At 44.6% G+C, this 19,035-nt stretch overlaps 1 protein-coding gene across 2 annotated transcripts in view; it reads right to left on the bottom strand.

Annotated features, from left to right (window-relative positions):
- LOC102742826 (synaptotagmin-9) overlaps positions 1–19,035 on the bottom strand; it is a 94,084-nt gene that overhangs the window by 26,985 nt on the left and 48,064 nt on the right. For both annotated transcript variants that reach the window (XM_081798666.1, XM_081798665.1), the window contains exons 2-4: positions 13,434–13,785; positions 3,485–4,031; positions 2,721–2,766 (exon numbers count right to left, since the gene is read on the bottom strand). In XM_081798666.1, coding sequence (XP_081654792.1) covers positions 2,721–2,766; positions 3,485–4,031; positions 13,434–13,785 — 945 coding nt within the window. The remainder of the gene's footprint in view (positions 1–2,720; positions 2,767–3,484; positions 4,032–13,433; positions 13,786–19,035) is intronic.

A 19,035-nucleotide genomic window follows, 5' to 3' on the forward strand; every position in this document is an offset into this window, starting at 1 on the left:
AAAAAAAAAGAAGGAAAGTCTAAACTTTAAAACTTCTAAAGGAAAATATAGGGGAAATATCTTTATGACATAGAGTAAGGAAGGATTTCTTAAAAAAGACACAAAAGCACGAAGTTGTGAAGGAAAACATTGTTATGTTTTACTACATTACACGTAAGAACCTGTACTGATCAAAAGATATCATCAAGTGAGGAAAAAGACAGTCATAAATTGAGAGATGATGTTTGTTAAAACACATCGCCAACAAAGGATTTGCATCCAGCCTATACAAAGAACATATGTGAATCAATAAGGAAAAGAAAAGAGGAAAAAGTGCTGAACAAGCATTATGCAAGAAAGGAAATGTGGATGACCAATAAGCATATCCAAAGATGGTCAACCTTGACAACCAAGGAAATACAAATTACTTACCATGTCACAGGCATGTACATGCACACATAGTAAACACTGGCAACTGTAAGAGTTGGTGAAAATGTGGAGCACGAGGAACTGTCGTACCTCACCAGTGGGAGGATCAATCTGGACAGTTGCCGTGGAAAGGAAGTCCGGGAGGCCTAGAAAAGTTGAACATGTGTGCATCTTACCTGTATCAGGGATATACCCTAGAGGAATTATTGCATATGTGAACTAGGAGATGTGCACAAACATGTTCTCTAGAGTATTATTCAGAATTGTTAAAAACAAATAACCACCTAAATATCAGCAATATAAAAAAGCTAATTCGTCATCTATAATGCAACAGAATAATAGATGAAGAGATCTACTGATCTCTTTTGTTAAATGTCATAAAGTGGGCTGAAAAAAAGAAGCCAAAGAAGAGCTGTGAAAAGCAGAAGCAGACAAAACCAAACAATGTATTGTCTTACAAATATATCACAATATAAATAAAATTCAGGATAGTGTTTTTCCACTTGGCAGGAGTGGACTGAGAGGGAATGGGAGGAGGGAAGACAACCCAAGGGTCAGCAAAAGTACTGGTTCTGTTCTATTCTTCAGATGAACAGTGGGTTCATGCCTGTTCATTTAATTATTCCCTCATGAATCTATATGTGCACATTATATACATGCTATATTATAAAGATTTATTTATTTACTTTAGAGAGAAAGAGAGCACAAGTGGGAGGGGCAGAGAGAGAGGGAGAGAGTATCCAAAGCAGACTCTGCACTGAGCATGGAGCCTGAAGCAGGGCTCGATCTCACATTCCTGAGACCACGACCTGAGCCGAAACCAAGTCAGATGCTTAACCCACTATGCCACCCAGGAGCCCCCTACATGCTATATTACAAAACCAGAAACTTGGCAAGCCTCAGACCTTCACGCTCAGTCTCTACACAAAGTCACAATCAAAACAGCCTCAAATAATAATTTTTAAAATGGAATTTTAAAAACTACATGGCAGTACACCTGAAACTAATGTAATATTGTATGTCAACTATACTTCAATAAAAAACAACTATATGGCAGATTATGAAATAATCTAGAATTCCATTCTCAAAACCTGCCCTCTCTTGCTGGTCATCCAAAGGCCTAGATCAATGCTCAGAATATTTGTTATTGGCCTGAGGAAAGAGCTGAGCGTTTTGAAGCCTCTAGCCGTATCAGTTTTCCTCCTTCATAAATAATTTTACAGTCTCCTCAAATCAGTGGAAATCCAGGATTCTCCAACAATAGACACGGGCACTCTTACTCCCTGGGGAGTGCTAAAATGGCAGTGATCTCAGGGCCAGGAGGTCTCTGCAGGCTGCCATTCTATACTCTCATCCCAGGAGAAACTGTTCTAGATGTTTCCACCAGGGACCAGCCTTATCCAGATTTTTATCAGCTACTGGGTACTCAGTGTTGCTCTGCCCATGAAGTCTCTAGAAGTCCACTCAGAGCAGGATCTCTGTGGAGCTTTCTGATAATCATTCCAGCTACTCTGTGGAATCCATTTGTTAAAAAATATAAATAGATATCACCCCAGATTGTGCGACCAACCCCTGCCATGGAGCATCCCTGTTGGCCCGCAGTACCTCCACTCACTCCCCGGGCGACTCGGTAAACGCTCCAATCAAAGAGTTCCTCCTTGAGCCCCTTCGTATCTTAGTGTAAGCAGCCTGTCCACTTTGCTACCTCCTGATTCTGGCAATTGGGATTTGGGATACAGTCTTTACTTCCCCCACCATCCATTTTTGGATTTACAGATATCAACCTTGTCAAGATTGAAGAGATCTGTTCCTTCTCCAATCTCCCAAATCACCTTAGTTTCATCAACTGCTGTTCCCCACACCTTCTCCAGTTCTTTCTTTCCTTTCCTCATCATTATGATACAGGCCAGCCAAACTCCACGCTACACTTTGCTTATCGGAGTAGCAGGACACACCTGGCACGAGAGAAGGTGCCTCTTGGAAGAGCCAAAGTGTGGGTGAGTCCCCAGTTCACAAAGGTGGCCAAGAGCGAGAAAGTACTAGTGTGGGGATTTGGTCATTGGGCAGAGATTTTGTGTGTTCTCTTCCTGAACAGAATGAGAGCCTTTCCCTTGCTGGACTCCAAACTCAAGCTGGGTCATCATTTGAGCTGAGGAAGGATTATGGTGCTTGGTGCCTTTGGATGCCAAGGCAGAGAATGAAAATTGTGCTGGCCTCAGAAGGGCTCGTATTCTAGGAGACGTGCGAGCAGAGCTGCCTGCAGGAATCTGGACGGAAGAAAGAAACAAGTGGCTTTAAAATATCAGAGTTACCTAAGAGGGTCCATCTTCCTTGTCTTTCAGGAGTGCCAATACACATCTGCAGGACGGGGAAAAGGACAGAAATGGAGTAATAATATCACCACTGCAATCTCATTTAAAATGTAAACATGGGCATGTGGTGTCGCTACATAGCACTTCTGCCCTCTCTCCTGAGCTCTAAATTGGATGTGACCTTCCATAGATTAGCGCTGCCAATATCTGCAGATCTTTTCAAACCGGACTCCTTGTCATTTTGATTCTTTGCTTAAAAATGTGGTGCCAACTCTTCGCAACCATTGTCACTTCTGGGATTAAAGAGGAAGATCTGATCATGGGAAATGTAGCTGAGCTGACCTGGGGACACGGTCAAGGACTTAATGCTCTCAGAGAGTCTGGCAATGGTCTCGTAGCTGCAGATTACAGTTAATAGGATGCCAGGATCCATTTAGCACAAATAACCTAAGAAAGCTCTACAGAAAATGTGGTAAGGAGGGCAGATAATATCTCCTGCCAATTAGGGAAGAGGTAAGAATTAGAAAGCAGAAAAGAGAGACTGTTATGCTTTCATACTGTTTTCATGAATAATTCTGGGAACTTTTAAAATGAATATTGTTAAAGACCTGTTTCTGGGAAGGTACAAGAAGGTTCTGAAACAAAAGCTATCCGGACACTGAAGTGAATTTTATACTTCGTCCCTGCAAAAAAATAAGGTGTAAGTAATCTGTTTACAGGTGGACCAAGAAGCCGCCCCCAGAATGGAGAAATGCTGGACTTACGTTGGTGACATATTCGATATCCTTCCAAAGGATGCACTCCCTGGGGAAATCAGCCAAGTCTAAGAAGTGATCCACCACCACTTGGCCAATTAGGTCATGGCGAGAGAACCTGTCAAAGTCATACACAGAGAAGTGAAGCTTCCGGGCTGCAAGGTCATTGTAGGGTACTGGAAACAAAAACACTTCATCAAACACAGGGTTCAGGGTCTTTCTGTGAACTTTAGTCTGGTGTTTGGTTTTCCGATCAGGAAGCAAATAGATCTTGACATAAGGATCTGAAGTCCCAGAAAAGTCCTTGGCAGGCAAATTGACAGCTTTGTGAATCTTCACTATGAGCTGCTCTAAGTCACAGTCATATTTTAAAATGAAATTCAGTTTCCCACAGGCTTTGCTATTACCCCTTGTCCCATCATCATTATCCAGTGACCGCTGCTTATATAACTCTGGTTTAATTCGACCAATTCCAGTCAACTGTTCCTGTTTTTGAAGCTGCTGGATATTGAAGTCCGGGTTTGACAGGTTGAGTTGTCTTCGGATTGAATTATGCCTTGAGTGAAGAGCAAGAGAGAACAAAGTTACAACCTCATTAGCCACGGGTCTTTCAGAAACTTGTGCCCGGGATGTAGGTACTGTTAAAAACTTAGATCTGTGGGGGGTTTTTTTTGGGGGGGGTCTAAATTCAAAATGCCCATCAATGTGAGTAAGCTGCTCTCCAAGGCTTGAAGCTCAAAACTGAGGCCATCAGGAAACGAACCTACTAACACGTGACCTTGGAGCTTTAAAGGTTTAATGCACTTTCGAAACTAATATGCCATTAAAGAAGCTTTTTCAACCGGCAGAATGTAAAGGTTTGTACAAACTGCTTTAAAAATAAAATTGTTCACCTTTACATATAATGTCATCCTGAAATTGAAACAGTTAGCTACGTGTTGTCTTAGGGAGACATCTGTCTCTAAATCACATAGAATTTCCTGTCACCGGCTTATAACTTTATTAGTAAGTAAGTACTTGCTGGTTCAAATCAAAGCATTTCATCATAAGAACACAGCTTTTGCTCTCGTGAGAATGCGTGTGACAGGATGCGTCCGCTTCCAGTGGACTGCTGGCTCTGACGTGCAGATGGCAGCTCCATGACAGCGTTTCCGTCATACCATGTGATCGGGGGGAAGGGCTTTATTTCTGTCATAAACACTAAGAGTATAAAAATTAAAGGTAAGCTGCTATAAATGTGTATAGGGATTCAGAGAAGGTTGAATACTGATATTTGCAAATTAAATATTTGCTGGCAGAATCTACTCTTCACCCTATAAGCTTCTTGGGTTGGGTTAGTGGTTTCCCTGGAATTCTCTTTGAAACCTGCCTTATCTGTGTGAGTCCTCATGAACTGAGAGAAGTAGTCATTACACGCAAGGTTGTTTTTAATGTTATTTGTGTTTGTTTTCAGCCCAGAGTTCAGAGTCATTGTATTTTCTGTTATCTCTCAATAACCCTAATTAAAGTAGCCGCTCTCCACCAGTAGGTGAAAGGGAACAACCAGGCTGTCTCTGAGGGGACTGATAAATAGCTGGAGAGGCAGAGTAAACATCTGAGTTTGTCTTCTTTTCCTTTCTTGAGACTACTTTATGAAACAAAGGTGTCAAATGGATTAACAGACCCCCCAAACATGTTTGAAATTATTCTCCCTTGTGGTATAGATGCTGTTATGCTGAACACTCCTCTTCATCCTCAGTGTGCTCCTGGCCACTCATCACCCCCCCCGGTACAACAGGAACACCACCACAGAACTGTCAGGTGCACCCGTCACAGCCAACATGGCCCACCGCAAGCGGATACGCCCAGGGCACATGCATTCCCGTATGTGCAAAAACCGTGCGGTCTCGAAGTCTCTGTTGTCAGATTTTAATTTTGTACAAAGAAATCCACCATCTTAAGCCCTCTCTGCATTTTCTGACTTCTCGGGGCGGGGTGGGGGGAGAGCAGGGGATGCTGTTAAACACCTCAAACCAGCTCCCTGTGAGAGTACAGCCCCACCATTCGCTTGTCCAGACACTGACCCTTTGCAGGGCTGGAACAGAGCTCCAGCCTCACCCTCCTGGGATCCCTGGGCAGAAGGGATTGGCACGGAGCAGCCAGCGTCCAGCCCTACGCAGAGGCCATAAGGGGCTGGGATCTGTTCTGGCCTCTGCTGTTGATTTTTCCCTCCAGGCTAGATTCAAACAAGGGCCATGCCTGGGTCTGGTGTCAATTCCTGCCTACAACAGGCCATTCCAGAACTGTTTAGTGATGCTGTTTAAAAAGATTTTATTTATTTATTTGACAGAAAGAGAGACAGCGAGAGCAGGAACACAAGCAGGGGGAGTGGGAGAGCGAGAAGCAGGCTTCCTGCCAAGCAGGGAGCCCGATGTGGGGCTCGATCCCAGGACCCTGGGATCATGACCTGAGCCGAAGGCAGACGCTTAATGACTGAGCCACCCAGGCGCCTGTAGTGATGCTGTTTAAATACTAAAAGTGCTTCCTCACAGCCACAAGATGCACTTTCTTTGGACCAATGTCTGATGGAACCCCTGTCCTGTGTCTGCGCTAGACCCAGAACCTGCCACTCGGCTACCACTTTTCTCCCAAGGTGGCTGCCGAGCAGACTCTCTGTGTGTAACAACTTACCTTTGGGTTTTCTGAGTACTGGCTTTAGACTCCTCACAGCAACATTTTGTCTTAACCCTATCTGTAGGACTAGGCCTGCCATGTAAATTTAAATTTTAAATTTAAAACACATGAATCTGCCTGCTTGCAATGGAACATATTCCATTTTACTTGTACATCTTCTTAGAGAGGAAATCTAAACAGAAATAAGTCCCATGTGTTCTGCTCCTCCTAACCACAATGGCTTGCCAGGCGACCAAGGGAGCGGACTGGGCAGGGCATCATGAAGAGCTCTTACTTCAAAGACCAAAACAAGACCCTAAATGCACAGGAGGCCTCCATTCAAAATTCCAGTAGAGCTGAAGATTCTTTTTAAAAATCAAGCACGGATAGGAACACTATTATCCACCGAAACGTCTTCCATCGCTAGTTTCCTTCCCAACACTTCTGCCTCCATTCAGAATCCCACTTACTATTTGGGAAAAAGTTGAATCCCACTCTAAGGCGGTGGTTTAAAGCAGACAGCCGACTGTAACAGGCCATGACAGTTCTCGCTCCCTGGGATCTCTTTCAATCACTTTCAATTTCCTTTCAGGAGCAAATCAGGGATTACTGGAGTTGGGGGGTGGGCGAGCAGACAAGGGAAGCTCAGAGCAGTCAGGGAGCCAGGGTAATTCGCGACCTCCCTACCTAACCTCTGCAGCTCTCTGGGCTGAGACATGAGCAAGAAAGGCTGCCCCTGGGATGAGAAGAAGACAAAGGAGAGGAAATGGAAAATCAATACCCCATCGCTCTCATAGGCTGCTCACATGGAGGTGGGAAGGAAAAGCAAGTCTGAAACAAGAGAGAAGATAGATATGGAACAGAATGTTTTGATCTGGCTCCTGCCAGCCCAGGCGAGGTAGTTCTAAAATGGTCCACGGAGGTGGCCCTTGACTCCAGTAAACTAGAGGCCCCCAGGGCAAAGGTCTGGAATTTTAAGGTCACAGAGTGAGCGTGACAAGGAGGGATCTGTGTCTGAAGCAGGCAGTCCTCTGAGCAGGTCTGGGAAGTCCTGAATTTGGTGTTCTCGGGACTTAATGTGGGCAATGAAAGGAAGGAGAAGGAATGGTTTCCAAAGACTGGGGGTGGAAAGGAAAGCTGAGAGATGGGGTCCTCTGTAAATAAGTCACACTCTGACGCTGTCTTAGAGAAGCCGGACACTGGGGTTGAGATCCTCAGCTTTACCCACCTCCCATCCTCCCTTAGTGCAGGTGGAGGACATTTTCCTGTTGTGGAAGAGAGCTGAAAGACTGGATGTGGCTGGCCCACATCTGAGTTGGAAGATTGGTGGTTGAGCCTGGAGAAAGCCTAATTTCAAAGATGATTAACAAAATCTGTGAAGCAGATTTCCCACAACAAACTCAAAAACACTTTAATGCCTGAAAGGAATCTGAGCCTCGCCGAGTCGCAGCCTCAGGTCAGCAGAGGCAGGAGCCCAGGTGCAAAAAGCTTTTCCTCCTCTCCTTTCCTCAATTTGAATTAATGAGTTCCAGGATCCCACTTCGAGTCCCCAAAGTCTTGGTCCCTGAACCATGACCTAAAAAGCCAACTACTTCCACTGGATTTTAAGAAAGAGGACAATACCACAATTCACCAAATACGAATGTGCAAAGCAAGGGGTCAGGTAGGGTGGAAGGCACAGAGAGGCAAAGCCTAGTCACCGCCTACAAGGAGTTGGCTGGCCAGGGGGTGATAGAATAGTCAAACGCTAACTACACAGCAGGTCAGAAGAGGAGAAGAACTGACCAGATGTTAAGGAGCCACACAGGCAGAGAGAGAGGCCGCTGACTTGGGGAATGGTCATGGAGGAAACGGTACTCTCCCCAAGCCTGGCTACTTAACTTGGCCTCATATTATCAGCCTCCAAATTGATGCTATAGACCTCAATAGGGAAATTAAGGAAGTTTCCATCTTGGCTCCCAGCTCTCCAGCAGGATAGGATCTTCAACTCTTCTGCCTCCACAGCTTTCTCCTCACATACGCCTACATCTTCCATCCAGGCTCTGTGGGAGAGCCAACGCCCATCATTCTCACCATCCCTTCCACCTCTGGGTCTCCCATGCAATTCCAGGCAACCCGCCATCACTTCAGTGACCCCATCTCAGAGGTGACACTTGGCTTATCCTTTCCCTGGTTCTGGGGTACCGGTGTCGACAGAGCTTCGGGGTTCAAGGAGAGGAAAGAGAGAAGCAAACTGTGATTTCAGAACCACATGGGTTTCTTTACTAGGTTCAAGTCAAGACAGGGAAGTTTGGAAACAATGGGGATAGGACTGTTTCCCTTCTTGGAAGTTCTCCGGGTGATAGAGAGGAGAGAGTTGGGTTGTCCTGAGCCACAGACAGACACAGAAGAGGAAAGTCTCAGACAGGGGCAGATGCAGTGAACTGACTACAGGGCAGAAGGAAATGGGGATCTTTCTTAGCACAGGATTCAGAGGCTTCCAGAATGAATGATATAAGAAAGATGTAAGCATCACACCTTTGCCAGTGGAGGTGTGTGATCAAGTGGAGTCGGGAACTCTGATGCATGACCTGCTTCTTCCCACACCTTCCACCCAAGTTAAACAAGTTTGAAATCTTGGTGTCACTTCCAATATTTTATTCCCTATTTCTAAGATGAGCTTATGTCTACCAACACCTTCTCAAAAGTAGCTCACAACTCATGCCTCTTTCCACTTCCATTGCTTCCAACTGAGCTCAGGCCTCATCATCACAGGCCTGAATCAGCCCCTATAGCCAGCCTTCACACTGTCCCAAGCATCTTAGACACTCCTGCCAGATTAATCTAGAGAGCAATTTGAGCACTTCAATGTGTGTAACTGGTGCTCTTCTCATCTATTTCCCCAACTAGGCTGTGCACCTTTTGAGGTCAGGGCTGTATTTTTTTTTTATCTCTTTATTACCAGCACACGATATAGAACTTTGCACATAGCAGATGCTTAATACAACTGTCTAGAGTAAATATATAAATGCAAAGGACATAACAGTTTCCAATAATTAAATCCCAGTAGAGAAAATGCACATTTACATCTAGTTTCAGAATCTCATAGGAATTGAGAGAGGTCTAAGCAGCTTCCATTTTTGAAGCCATCAGTTTATTAAAACCTGAAGAGATATCTAAGAGTAATTCAAAAAACTGTTGTGTTTAAATGTTTACATCTAACCAATGTTTTCAACACACACACACATACATACAGCTTAATAGAATCATGCTACTTTTAGAGTAATTACAATATTTAATCTTAGCATACCACTTACTAAAGTTGTGGCCAGCAATGGGACCCGAATCTAAAAATGCAATGACTGTCATCTTCTTTCAACTCTGTCAGAATATTTCTGTGACTCTAGGGATTGCTTTGTTCAGATATAAAGCCAAAAGTCTACACGTAAGGCTCTGAATGAAGGTAAGTCCTTGGACAAAAGGCCTTCCACCAGCCTCATCCCATATAGGCCCTTCCTCAGTTTACACTTCTGACCTTTTGCCATTCTGATCAGCAGAACACAAGTGGCTGGATACTGATGCATGTATTCTGTCAGTCATTCATGCAAAAAGTCTGCTCTATGCCAGGGGTTGTGCTAGGTGTTAGATATACAGGGAGAAACAAAGCAGATGTGGTCTCCGAGCTCGCAGAACTCGTAGATTAGAGAGGGGGTACAAGTGATAAGCAAACAAATAATCATTGAGTTAAGAGTTCAATCCTGTGAAGAAATGCAAGCAAGGCAGCGTGTGAGAGAATGAAGAGTGGGAAGGGGTCGAGGAAAGGGCACATACTTCAGACAGGGTGGTCGGGGAGGTCTTTCTGAGGAGGTGATGCTTTAGGTGGGACATTAAAGCTGCAAAGGAGCTGGAGAGGAAAAGGAAAAGCATTCCAGGCAGAGGGAACTGCACGTGGGAAGGCCTCCAGGCAGGAAAAGGCAGGGGTACTGAAGGCGCTGAGAGAGAGGCTAGTGTAGCTGCAACGGGATGAGCTTTCCCAGGTAAAGCTTCCTAGTGAGTTCATGTCCTCCGGGGTAGTGCTGCTTGGCGTTGAGGCAGAGCGCTGACAGAAGGAGACTGTGGCAATAACATGCAGGCCCTAACAGGCCTGATAAAAAGATGTAGTGTGGCAATTGAAATTTTTATAAAACTAAAGTGTTACCTAGGTCCCATCTTGGGATGTGAATCAGGAAATGCATTAGGTGGCCTGTCAAGGCTCCTTCTATTTTGAGGACCCAGGGATTTTTTAAAAATTGGAATAGAGGGGCACCTGGGTGGCTCAGTCGTTAAGCGTCTGCCTTTGGCTCAGGTCATGATCCCAGGGTCCTGGGATCAAGCCCCGCATTGGGCTCCCTACTCCTCGGGAAGCCTGCTTCTCCCTCTCCCACTCCCCCTGCTTGTGTTCCCTCTCTCGCTGTGTCTCTCTCTGTCAAATAAATAAATAAAATCTTTAAAAAGAAATTGGAATAGAGATCTCTAAAATGTTCTGGTATTGAAGCATTCTGGGAAAAAAAAATCCATATTCCCAGAATATTACACAAAAGGGATTTCATCTAAATTGAAAAGAATGAACAGGAACTTTAGAGGGTTCTAATAGTAACTGAGCCAACTAGAAACAGAATGTTAACATGCTTGATCTTGGGAAAACAACAGAAAGTCATCCTGACCAGAAACCCTCCGAGGAGATAAAACAACGCCATCTTTAGGGCCTTCCATAGACATTGGTAGGAGCCGCACATATTCAAGCTCAAGAGGCCAGGAGAAGGTGAGCTTCCCAATATCAATGCTGTGACAGAAGCTATGCCGATGAGTCACAGGGACAGCAGGGATGCCCTTAACAGGGAGTCTAAGCCTTATGTTCTGTGGGTCAAGAAGGTGTCCTGGGACCCTTGGGACAAGTCACAATGGCTGCAGGAGGGAAGCAGTAAGAAAGAAAGAGACAGCAGTGAGGAAGTAAGGAAGATCATGAGGGAAAAAAAAGGAAGAAATAAGAACTAGCAGAGCAGACTATTGAGAGCCGTCTCAGCACAGAGTACCCCCCGCCCCAAATTCAGTATCACAAATGTTACTTAAAAAAGAATGTTAAAAATGTTTTGGAACATGAAGGAAACTTCATTCATTTCTTCCATTTTGTCAGTAAAAAAGGGCTTGTGTTTGTTTATAACATAACACAATCCCTCAAGAATTAGAAGACCATACACGACTCATTAGGGTGAGACCATGAATCATAGATATGTATTTTCAGACATAACCCATAACACTAGGTCAGTAGTAATTTAGATAAGAATGTTTTAAATGCATAATGATGCAAACTATCAGTATTAGGTCAAATGCAGCTGGAAAGAGTTTAATAGTTTTCTTATGGTCAGATATTACTAAACTTGATTTGGCCATAAGAGAAGATAATTACATGACTCCAAAACTAAAATAAATCTAAATGTAAAGTTCATTTTATAGGGATAATTCCTTTGCTTTCCCCTTTTTGTCTTTTTCTCCTTCTACCCCATTTCCATAAATCAGTGGTGAAGATACCAGTTTTTATTTTTTTACCACAGCTTTTATTTTTAAATGAAATATATTTCTTGAGGTGTAGAGTACTTAAACATTTTTCTAAAATAAATATTGTGATAGAGTGATATGACTGCTGTCAAGTCATTAGAATTATGGCACAGTCCTCAGATCCATAATCTAATAGAAAGCACAGTACTATCTATCACCTTGTAGCGATGGGACGCGGATCAGAAAAATTAATGTGCAGAGTAAAACCGAATAGGAGACAATTTCAATGGATCCTCCATCTGAAAGACTCTGGTTATTGAAATACTGAAGGAATTTTATCCCGAGTCTGCACCACTGTATGAACTCCATGACAGCATCAAACAGAGCTCCAGTTATATTTAAGTCTGTATCTAAAGAGAAATCCTAGTGAGAAAATCTGAGGAGTTCTTCTAAATCAAATGGCAAACAGCCATCCATTTCCTCACAGAGGAATATTTTAGGTTTAGCTCTTCGATTCAGAATTGGAAATGATGCTAAACTAGGTTTGTGGAAAAATTAAATTATAAACTGTCATATTCCATCCCACTTAATGGGAATGTGCAGAGTCTCTAGGATAAACTCGATTAACATAAAAAAGGGTAAAATCTTATTTCTGTTTCTAGAGAACAAATAAAAAAGATTTTTTAAAAATGCCCCCAAACTTTCCGAATGACAGCACAGGTTATTCCTCTGGCTATCGCTCGAGCAAATATTTTCATTTAAAAAAAGCTGCTTCCTTTATCTCTCTTCCTGAAATCTCCTATTAAAAGTGGATCTTTATATCCAGTGATTCAGAATTGGCCGTTTAACCTCAAAGACACATCCGTGCCCACATCTGAGTTTTGGGAGAAGCCAGTCGCAGTGAGAATGATCATGACAAGAGCAATACTGGAATGAAAACGGCAGCTCGGGCTTTGGAGTGCTTACCAGGCGCAGCCTGTGCAAAGCGCATGAAGTGCATGTTCCTGCTTCATTCTTAAAACCACCCATATGTTGCTATTCTCACTATTCCTCTCTCACAGAAGAGGAAATGGAAACATGGAGGCTAAGTAATATATCCAGGGTCACACACATAAGTAAAGCCATGAACCTGACCCCAGAGCCCTTGCTTTTAATCACTGCGCTATATGATTTCTCTACTGCTTCAAGCACACAGCATCCCACGGAAACAGTGACCCTAGGCCTGGTACTCTAGGCCTTGCAAACGCTGAAGATGGACAAAGGCCTCCAGCCACTTCGTGGACTACAAAGACAGCCTGCGTGTGAGAGCTCGGCTAGGTCAGAAGCACGGAGCGTAAGTCCGATAGCACTAGGCAGGCCGCGGGAAGAGCAGTTAAGGGCTCAGGCGCTGCTGTTGGATGAATCACGGTTCAAACCCTGAGTGCATACCAACATATGACTTTTTTACTTAAACTCTTGACTTAAGTTTCTTCTTGTGTGAAATGAAAATGATAACTTTTGCATCTCACGCAAAGTTGTGGACTATAGTAAAATAATGCACAGGAAGTTCTTAGAACTTGACATGTCACTATTCTTATTATGGACTAAGTGGAAACTATGTAGAGAGCTCAGGAGAGGTAAGGAACCTCACTGGAGCATAGGAAGCACCCCGTTTTCCCATATCCATGTCTCTGACACTGAATGGACGTGTGAAAGGTTACAGGCCCCGGGGCTCATCAGTGCTACTGCTGGCAAGGGAGGGAAGCGAGGTGGTCCCTGCCTTGCATTTGGAAAGGAAAGGGGCGTTACTGACCGGGCCGACGAGCTTGGCGCTGTGACTTGGCGCTGCACACGGACGCCATGGGCACAGTTCTCCTGGCCCCCGGCCTGGGTCGAGAGGGGAATGTCAGGGGAGGTGTGGCTGATCTTCATGGAGGAGTCAGGGCAGGGGGTGGGAGGGTCTAGGAAGCCCTCACTGTTCTCCTGCTCATTGGTCTCTGTGTCCGTGTAGTTAAGAGGTTCCCGATTGTTGTCTTTGCTACCAGACAGCAGGCCTCGTTCTCGCCACGGAACCCAGCAGAGTTTCCAAGACACGAAGAGAGACACGCCAAAAAGCGCGAGGCCACAGGCAGTGACCATGAGGGTCAGCAGGCTCACCGAGATATCTGCAAAGAAGCAAAGGTCAAAGGTCAGTGCGATGGCTCTTCCTGTGCCCATCCATTGCACAGTGTGGGCAGAATGACCCTTTCATCCCTTCATCCCTCAGGAGCTGGCCACAGGGCCACCTGATGCCGGCATGGGGACAGTGAGACTCAGACACAGCACAGAGAAGGGAACATGCAGGCAATATTTCAAAACAATGAACAGTCTGCTCTAGCAAGAGACAGAGTATATTCAGGGGGACCAGGAACGCCCTCCAAGTCAACTGAGACCCTACACCACGGCAATACAAAGCACTGAGGTTTTGTGAGCAGAGCAGCTTCAGCGGTCCTTAAAAATTACTCGGTCATTTCAGAGAGCTGTATAATAGAATTTGGGAACTGTTTAAGTCACAACTTTCTTAAACAAGAGAAACTAGAGTGCTTTCTTTCTCTTTTTGATATGAGTTTTAAGGGTCTAAGCAAAATGAAGCTCAAGTCCTCTGAAGCCTCAAGAATACTCCCCCAGCCAGTGGCCAGGTGCCCAGGACCCAGCGCCGACCATCACAGTTTGGGTTCCTCAGTAGCAGACCCTGAGACAAGTATTCAAGGGCAGATGGTTTATTTAGAAGGTGAAGAAAGCACAGGCAGGGGAGTAGGGAGGTGGTCCAGGGAAGGCAGCCAGCAAAGGGGGCTTTACCAAGCCAGTTACCACAGATGGACGGGACACCTCCTGGGCAAGCGTCACACCTCAGTCACCCCACACAAGGAGCATTTCCCACCTGCAGCACAAGGGGCAAAGTAAGCTTCAGCGGCCAAAAAATCCCACATTCAAATAAATGCAGCAGCTGGCCTGTGGAGGTCAGCAGGCATGCACCGAAGTGGTGAGGGTGAGTGGATATGCCGACGCAACCACGGCATCTGTTACCTGGACCGTGTGGCCTCCGCTAGGATCCACGCTAGCGCAGGGGCTGTGCCCCTAACTCCCAGAACAAAGTCCAACCTCCTCCAGGCTTCTGCCCCATGCTACAGTGGAGCCAGGGAGGCTGAGGCATCAACGGGAGCCCATTCCTGGCGCTGTGGTGGTTGTAAACCCCTTTCTTTCAAGGACACTCCCACCTGCCCCTACTGTGCCCCATTACACTCAGGAGCTCCAAGTATTCTCCCAGGTTTTGCCTTTACAGTCCATCATCAATATTTGCATTGCTTCAGCCAAAGTTTTCTGAATGTCCATTACGTGCCAGGCACTGTGCTAGGTTTTGGAAATAGTACAAGGCGGGGACATGACAGACACACTCCATACCTTCTTCATAGACTCATATTCTTGTGAAGGACATAATTAGGAATAAGTTAATTTTCACAATATCAATTATCCACATCATGCCAACGATCCATGATGTGAGACAACTGGTATTTCTGCTGAGGCATGCATGTGAGCCCCTACTGGGAGTCACTCACCTGCTGAGCCAAGCTGACCCCCCCACTACCCATGTGCTTTTCAACATGACTCTGAAGGTACTTTGATCATTCTTATGAAATGATAAATCAGTTTCTTCATGAAAAATTGCTCTTGAGAGAATGCCAGCTGCCAAGGGCTGAGGACAGATCTAATGTATCTCCTCTATGCCTCCCCATCGATCTTTGTCCTTTTGGTGAAATAGTATTCTATCTCTGTTCAACAGCACTGGAGTTTCACATGGGCAAGTGAGCTCAAATCTGCCACCTTTCTCTCCTCAGCTCCCACTGCAAGGGGGTCAGCAAACTATCCAACAATTGAAAACAAGGATGGGTTCCATCAGTCCATCCATGAACCAGTAACGTTGAGGAATTTCTGGAATTGTTTTAAAGGAAAGCCAATTAGTACTGAACACTGAACACAAGCAAATGAAGGGACACTAAGGAAACAATAAAAATTAAAACTCCCAGGTGCAGAGCAGCAAGGGTAGGGATGGGGGCAGGAAAGAGAGTCAGTGGGGGCAAAGTAAAGGGCACCAGAAATCACACCTCATGGAGCCCCAACATGAGGTAGGAAGAGGGCATGGTCTGGCCACACAGGCTCCACTGGGTTCTGACGGCTCACACAGACAGTGGAAAATCTGTCAGCGCAAACTTCTGGGATAGGTGGCAGAGCTGGGGATGCAGAAAGGAGGAGACTCTGTCCCAGTTAACCAGGCTGCCACAGCAAACATCAACTCCCACCTTGTCCAATAAAATCTAAAACCAAAACAGGCTCCACACCACAGTGAAATCCCTTAATACATTCTGTAATCCAAACGGAGGCAAAACTCCTCGCCTGTGTCCTGTCAGTCACTTGGGCGCTGTCCCGACACAGACACTGCTACAAGACACCAGCAAAGGCTGGAGCTGGGTGCGCTGGGAAGCAGTAGGGTTTAGTAGGGCAATGTGCTAATGATACCGTTATTCACCAAATATTTGCTCTCCCCCACCACAGCGCCCCCTATGCCGAGGAAGGAGAATCAAGCCCAAGCCCTAGAGGGTTGGTTTTGTCTACGTGACTTGCTCTAGTCAATAAAATAAGAGTAGATATGGCCCATGCCACCTCTGACCAGGGGACTCTGGGCTTCCACCTTCTGCCATGAGAAGAAATCTTAAATAAAGCTCAGTCTTCCAACTTAGGTGCTATAATGGGAAGACTTGTGGCACAGGCCCAAAGTCCAGAATGAGGAACAAACTTAAACCTGACTCCCAGACTGGGGCAGAGCTGCAGCTGATCCACAGATCCATGAGCAAAACCTAAATAGTTGATGTTTTAAGTCACTAACATTCTGAAGGTGTTTGTTACCATGGCAAAAAAGCTGACTAATACACATGACCATATAATTTATTGCCCAAAGCTGGGACACCTTTAAGAGAGAGAAAGGGTGGGGGCACGTGGGTGACTCAGTCAGTTAAGCATCTGACTCTTGATTTTGGCTAGGTCATGATCTCAGGGTCATGGGATCGAGTCCTGCATTGGGCTCATTCTCCCTCTCCCTCTGCCCATCCCCCACGTGCGTGCACTCTCTCTCTCTAAATAAATCTTAAAAAAAAAAAGAGAGAGAGAGAGAAGGGGTGATATTAATAATCACTTGGGACAAGAGAATTCACCCAGTACTCAGGGTAAACCAGAGCATATGGTCACTGGACTCATCACCCTGGTACAACATAACCTCTCAGGGTTAATGTGGCATAGACAACATGCTAAATAAAAGAAATTAAAGCCTAGGCCCCCACAGGGCCCTGACCCAACTCAAGAATGACCCCAGCTTGTTAGTTGACTCCCAGCTCGTGCACCCAAAAACACAGCTTGCTCCTAAGTCCAGTCATGGGGGATCCATGAGAGCAAGAATCTTGTCTATCTCAGCCTTGAATGCCAAACAACTAAAAGAATGCCTGGCACATAGTAGGCATTCAGTAAATGTCTGATGACACCCACCTAAGGAGCCCTATAGCCACTGGCTACATTTACCACGAATTATGGTTGTGACTTGCAAACTCTAGGAAGTGCTACTCACATTCATAATCATTGTAGATTTTTGTGCATATAGGTATTACAGAGAATTGCTGGCAAATGACAAAAATGATTTTTTCTTATTCACACAAAGGTGCCATGTGGGTTAGCAATGGGCCAGGGAATACCTTCCAGGAGAAACCAATGATGACCTACACAGACACACCAACCACTAAGCACAATCATCTGGGCTTCTATTTTGCAAACAACTCAGGGTTTTTCTGGACACTTTTTTCTCTTTTTTCAGAACAAAGTGTGAGAAAACTGTTGTGGAGTGACCATGGCCATAGATACTACCCACTTCAGACTCACGACCTTAGGAAAGGAAGAAGGAGAATCAGCTCAGAATCACATAATAGTTTTGCTTAGAAGAGAAGTTATTTCCTAAGTTAGGTGGTAGGTACATGGCCATTTGTTTTATGATTGATCCTGGAACCATATGTATTCACTATATATATTCTTTGGCATTTATGGCATATTTCATAACAAAAACTAAAAAAAAATAGTAACATCGAAAAAATAATTATTCTAAAGATAAATTTTCTAAAAAATGGGGAAGTATAATTAGTTCTTTTGACCAAGAGCCAAGAGAATAACCAGATGGTGATTCAGGGATGAAAGGAGGCAAATGGCCACCCAGTTCTGATCAGATCCCTGGAGGTGCTGCTGCTTGGGGGTGACTGTGCATGAAAACTGTACCCAGACCTGACACAGAATACATTCTTCCAGGGAAGATGTGGCATAGAAGACCCTGCCACTAGGACTGACCATCAGAACTCTCTTCTCCCTGCTATTAGATGTAGCCATTGGACATGACGTACTATAGCAAGACCCCTCAACACCAGATCCGAGACACCATGACATCCCTACACTCAACAGATATCCCAGCTATATACCTATAATCCTAAGGGATCCATGCAAGCCTAAAGACTTGTTTTGGAATGGCAAACATTACTGTCCAATGAATGAAAGGCTTGAGCGTCCATACACTACATATGGACAGATGAACAGTCATTGTTTCCCTAAACTGCAATGTGCCATGAAGAACACATACACTGACAACCAAAGAAAAGTGATGGGCCAAATGAGCAGCCCAAAAGAAGTTAACCAACACTAAATAACTTAATGCAAGAGGCAAATTAATTCCCATACTCAGTGAGATATATAAACTTGTGACTAAAACTAAGAAGTATGGCTGCGGTAGTGATAGAATCAGACAGGCCCGAGATCCCAGCTGATCTAAGAAAAGAAGATTGTAGCTCCTAGAATTCTACAGCTAGCCACATTATCACAAGAGAGAAAAAAAAAAAGGCATTTTCAAGCAGTCGATGACTCAGAAAATATACCATTCTCCTTCTTAAGGATAAACCTTCTCCTGCATAAAACCTAAGGAAATTCTCCAGACAAATACAAATTTATGTCAGAATAGAGAACCCAAGAAAGGAAGGACATACTACATAAGACACACACTTACATACTGTGTACCACAAGAATTAGTGATAAGCAAAGGAAACAGCACAAAGTGCATTAAATCTAAATAACTGCTGGTTATGAGGTTATGAAGTTTAATGTAACTGTTCAGGAAAAAAAAACTTAAAAGAGCAAAAACTTAAAAAAAACTTAAAAGAGCAAAGGAGTTGGCGGGGATGCGGAGAAAGGGGAACCCTCTTACACTGTTGGTGGGAATGCAAGCTGGTGCAGCCACTCTGGAAAACAGTATGGAAGTTCCTCAAAAAGTTGAAAATAGAGCTACCATACGATCCAGC

The sequence above is a fragment of the Leptonychotes weddellii genome, chromosome 11 (assembly GCF_054177405.1).
Source record: "Leptonychotes weddellii isolate Sample4059 chromosome 11, ASM5417740v2, whole genome shotgun sequence".
Taxonomy (NCBI): domain Eukaryota; kingdom Metazoa; phylum Chordata; class Mammalia; order Carnivora; family Phocidae; genus Leptonychotes; species Leptonychotes weddellii.